The 5,238-nt window shown below is 39.1% G+C and overlaps 1 protein-coding gene across 1 annotated transcript; it reads right to left on the bottom strand.

Annotated features, from left to right (window-relative positions):
* Nucleotides 1-957: 957 nt before the first annotated feature.
* LOC127813288 (alcohol acyltransferase 16-like) lies at nt 958-2,826 on the bottom strand. The gene is made up of 2 exons (XM_052354188.1): nt 2,275-2,826; nt 958-1,997 (listed from the first exon to the last, which is right to left on the bottom strand). The coding sequence occupies exons 1-2, from the start codon at nt 2,716-2,718 to the stop codon at nt 1,107-1,109; spliced, it is 1,335 nt and encodes a 444-aa protein (XP_052210148.1). The 5' UTR covers nt 2,719-2,826; the 3' UTR covers nt 958-1,106.
* Nucleotides 2,827-5,238: the final 2,412 nt, after the last annotated feature.

Genomic DNA, 5,238 nt, shown 5'->3' with positions numbered 1-5,238 from the left:
TCGGCTCAAGGAGTGGGGGGGCAAGTGATGTGGCACCACCTAAAATTACCAAAATACCCCTACGCGCCAACGGTCTTACCCGCCAGGTGGATCGCTTGAGAGACTGACACATGACAAGTCAACAATCCAGAACGGAGTCCGAGAAATCCGAGCCGGACCGCAAGACCCGTTCCACCTTGACCGAGATTCTCAAGAGTCGTGCCCCCGCTCAACACGGGTTTATCCCGGGTACCCCATAACGGGTCTACATATAAAGGACAAGAATCCTCATCAGGTACGCCAAGTTCTACAGCTCTTACATTTATTGCGACTTGCATTTACTCTATTGATTTGAGCGTCGGAGTCCATCCCGGGAGACCCTAGTCCCGCCACTCCGTTGTCTTGCAGGTCCTATCACCGAGGTCCGACATCGCCAAGTTCGAGGTCCGATTCCCGAGGTCCATTCGCAGAGGTGACACTTGGTGATCGATCCCAAAAATCATCATCAGGTGACTTTTTCAGTAGTGATACAAATATTTACAATGAAATTAATTAAAAAATTGAAGTATGTCTACACCAGAGTGCATAAAAAGATAAAGAATGAGAGGAGCTAAATGATGAAAATAAAATTTAGATGAATTCTTACCTTCATTAACCATTAAAAAGCACTTGTCGAATCATTTCGAAGCAGTGTACATGCACCCAAATAAAATTGTTCTCCCATGGTTGTTAATACCAATAAAGATGCCCAAAGGCATCTCATAAGAATCGACTTTATAAGTGATATATCAAAGACAATGTAACAATCAAAGGAAGGAGTAAGGGACCAAAAAACATGCTCTAGCCTTCTCTTAGCGTCAAATATAAAAGCATATTAGAACCTTGTATTTTCCTCCTTTGCAACTCTGAAATTAATGCTGTGGAATATCAATTGCATCATTCTCTAATTAATATAGTCTCTTAATTTTACTAAAGATATTTTGAATACCACAACTAATAAATTAACATTGAACTTACACACACACACATTAACCAAAACACATGCATCTAAAAAAGTTAAATTAATGTTCAACAATTACTTTAGAGCATGGACGCAATTCTCGCTGGGTATTGTGATCCTTCACATCTCACAAGGCTTCCATGGTGATCTTCTTCAGCTCATCTTCGAACCTCTGCATGGTCGACCCCGGCAAACATATCGCCGTAAGAATCCCATCTCCTCTTTCACTGTCCTTGAAACTCGAGAAGAAGCTTATCAGATAGCGGGCCTCAGCCAGGCCACCGTACACCGGCTGCCCCCACCCAAAGTCTACTTTGTCTAATCCTATTTGTGCCGTATGAGAAACAATGAAGGTTCCTTTCCTCGTATACATTGGTCTTCCCCTAGTCACCATAAGATCAGCCACCGACCTGAAATACTCGCCGTCGATCGCTTGGCTTTTCGTCTTCTTCACCAGCTCCACAGCATATTCCAGTGGGTATTTTGAAACCATTTCGGCCTTCGAAACCGACGCCGGATAGACGAAAACGTTTCCGTAGTACCCGTTCGGTATATCCAGCCCCGCCTTACCGCGACCATTGATAGTGCATGAAATTCGAACGCTCTCGTTCGGGTCAATGCCGAGCGCAGTTGTGCGGCATTTCCAGATACAAGCTGTAATTATCTCGAACCTAGTGCATCCAGTTCGTTTCTGCGGGGAGAGATGGCTCCGAAGGGCTCCTATCTCTTTAGGACCGAAGAAGAAACATCGGTTGATCATAGTTTCGTTGCCATCACCGTCGGATTGGTCTTCGAGGTCGCTCTCTGGCTCGAATTCGCTGTGCAAGCAAGTGACCCGTGGAGGGTTTCTGGCAAATAAAACCTCCCTTTGCCATACGGGAGTAACCGAAGGGGAGCCTGCTTTCCCTTGAGCAAACTCGGCAATGGCGATCAGGAACTGGTTTATCCCAAAGGCATCACTCATGGTGTGGTTCATGCGAACTGCAAAGGCGAAGCCGCCGCATTGGAAACGAGTCACCTGTGTTGATCATAATCCAAATTAATTAGTATTGTTTCATTAGTTTGTAACTTTGTGCCATAATGTTTGGTCCGAATTAACCCAACTCTCTTTAAGATTCTTGGTTCAATTCAGAGTATAAACCATTAATATTCTATTAGTTTATCAAGCAAATCTTAGGATGCTAATATGGCTATGAATCCGTCAAAACGACCAATTCAGGCTTCCAGTGATTCTTCCAACCAACGTAAGGTTTATTGGCATCGTTTTGACCAATTCCTTTATAGTAAAAAAATACCTGAATGAGAAGGAGAGGGCAACCGACGATTCCATCGGAGCCGGGAACATCTTGCAGAAGCTTCGCCAAGTACGGAAACCCCAGCCGAAGCGGGTCGCTGACATGCTCGAGCTCGATATCGGCGTCCGCCTCTACGAACAAAACCCCTTCACCGGTGCAGGCCACCACGAGTTTCCCGTTGCTTGCTTCGATAAGCCTGCCGGAGAACGGGTAGTAGAAAACCAGGGTTTCGGCGAGTGCTACTTCGATGATCTTGGCGGGATCCTTTCCATCCTTGGAAGGATTTTTTCTGTAAAACATTATCACGGGTACTTGAAACCAAAGGCCCGGCTGGTCATCAATGTCGGAGAGTGGTTTGAGTTCACATGGCGTCTGTGTTGCCGGCGCAACCAGTCGTGGCTCTTGCCTGCTCACGGCGAAAGTAAGAGACGATGAAGACGACATTTTCTGGGAAAATGCTTCTTAATTAAACAGATTACATGAATCCTCTCTGCTACTTTGGGGAGAGAGAGAGAAGTTCACCCCTAAAACGTGAGGAAAATTATGTCATTCCAAAATTCTCTTCCCCATTTGGAGACCTCATTGGTCATAATCTATTGGAAAATTCTATTCAGAACCCGAAAATTTACTCTTCAAAACCCATGTCCCATTAAAATTTTCAATAATTTTAATATACCTCTTTTACCCCCACAACCCACAGCAAACTCTCTTTTTCGATCACCTCTCATCTCCAACCATCACCTAAATATATAAATATGCACTCACACACACACATATATATATATACGCACAGCATGGCACGGCCATGGCAGTCGCGACCATGCAACCCAGCACACACACACCAATACACTCACACACCTATATAAATATATATATACACACTCACACACACTTATATATATATATACAAGTTCCATGGCCGCGACCGGTGCGGGGGTTTTATTTTAATTAAATTTGTTTTATTATAAAAAATAAAAAATAATATAAATAAATAAATTCTAAATATCTGTATTTTAAGTAATTATAAATTAACTAATTTTAAATTTTAAATTATTATAATTAAGTGTTGAATTTTTAATACTTAAAAAAAATTAAAATTTATTTTATTGAATTACTTAAAAATACGCATATCTAAAAATCCTATCATCATTTAAAATAATTTTTTTAAATATATATATATTTACTTAATTCAATAAGATAAATTTAAAAATCCTATCATCATTTAAAATATATTCTTTTTAAATATATGTAATTATAAAAAATATATATTTTAAATGATGATAGAATTTTTAGATATGTGTATCTTAAAGTAATTTAATAAGATAAATTAATTAATTTTAAATTCTTTTAAGTATTAAAAATTTAACACCATGATTTAAAATTTAAAATTAGTTAAATTATAATTACTTAAAATGCAGAAATTTAAAAATTATTCATTTGTATTATTTTTTAATTTTATTTTATTATAATAAAAATTTTAATTAAAATAAAAATAAAAAAATATAAAAAGTCTTCCCAACTACTAGCAGTCGGGGAAACCTGGCTTTCCCAACTACTGGCAGTCGGGGATTTCAGTCGGGGATTTCAACAATCCCCGCACCTCGCGGTGCGGGGGTTGCTGAAACTCCCGCACCGTGAGGTGCGACGATTGCGACTGCCATGGCCACGGCCATGCTTTTGTGAGTGTATATATATATATATATATAGGCATGTGTGATTGGTTGCTGTGTGTGTATATATATATATATATATGGGTGTGTGTGTGAGCTTGCTAGTTGCATGGCCGCGGCCATGCTCTGTATATATATATATATATATATATGTGTGTGTGTGTGTGTGTGTGTATATGATGTAGGAGGGAAAGATAGATACGAGATAATGGTCGGCAATGAGAGGTGACCAGAGAAGAAGGTTGGTTGTGGGCTATGGGAGGATAAAATAGGTATTTTAAAATTATTAGAAATTTTGATGGGACATGGGTTATGAAGAGTAATTTTTCGGGTTCGCGATAGAATTTCCCTAATCTATTTATGTGTTGTTGGGTCACTTGGTCGCATCCTTTTCATGTGTCAATGAGTTCAGTCATACACATAATAATCTATTTATGTGTTTTTCTTAAAAATAAGATTTTCATATTTAAGAGGCCAAAAATAAATTAGCATATTATACGGATCCTATTTGGGATTATCATTCTTGCGCAGTCCCTTGTTATTAATGCCCTCGATTTCGACAAAGAAGGTAAATCGCGGTAGAGATTTTGCCTCAATGCGCAAGGTAAAAAATCGAACACACAACCTATTAGTGCGAATCCCAACTTATCATGGTCCAACCACTTAATATGTGTAACACCTTGTCTTTCTAGAATGTGCATTACATCGAGATTTCAGGAATATATATATATATTTTTCAATATCATCATACACACAACATAAGTCTATAATCATTTCCCGACAATCCCAATTATACCTTCTCAACATATCAAAATTTAAAAATTAATAGACTAAGACAAGTATTATCAATCACATCAGCGGAAGCAAGATCGAAACCTCAATGATATATAACCGACCAATTTCTCTTACAATTAAATATCCAGATCGATGTTTCACGTGAAAATATCAAAATATTACATAACCTCTGAACATCGTAATCATAGACAAAAACCTACGAAAACTAAACATAGCAGCTACATCTCAATGACATTCTTTCTCTTGGCGCCACTACTTTCACCTGGAACGTTTGAATATTCTAGGGACATAGTCCAAATTTGATGCTGAATCATCTAAGTGAGAGTTCAAAAATATTTTCATGCAGATATGCAAAATCATACATAAATCCGACAAATCATGACATGCCCCAGCCTAAGAGAATCCCACACAGCAATTAGCCCTAACCGGGGAAAATGCAATATCTCTAAAGGCGACACGACCACACTGACCCATTGGCAAACCAATCCTGCTTGAGAAG

The sequence above is a fragment of the Diospyros lotus genome, chromosome 11, assembly GCF_014633365.1.
Source record: "Diospyros lotus cultivar Yz01 chromosome 11, ASM1463336v1, whole genome shotgun sequence".
Classification (NCBI taxonomy): Eukaryota; Viridiplantae; Streptophyta; class Magnoliopsida; order Ericales; family Ebenaceae; genus Diospyros; species Diospyros lotus.
This window is presented reverse-complemented; position numbering and strand designations above follow the sequence as displayed.

Bases quoted from the DNA above. Each gene is read 5' to 3' on its own strand.
- LOC127813288 (XM_052354188.1), bottom strand. From the start codon at position 2,718: ATGTCGTCTTCATCGTCTCTTACTTTCGCCGTGAGCAGGCAAGAGCCA. The intron at 1,998-2,274 runs GTATTTTTTTAC...TGATCAACACAG, and splicing joins GCCCTCTCCTTCTCATTCAG to GTGACTCGTTTCCAATGCGG.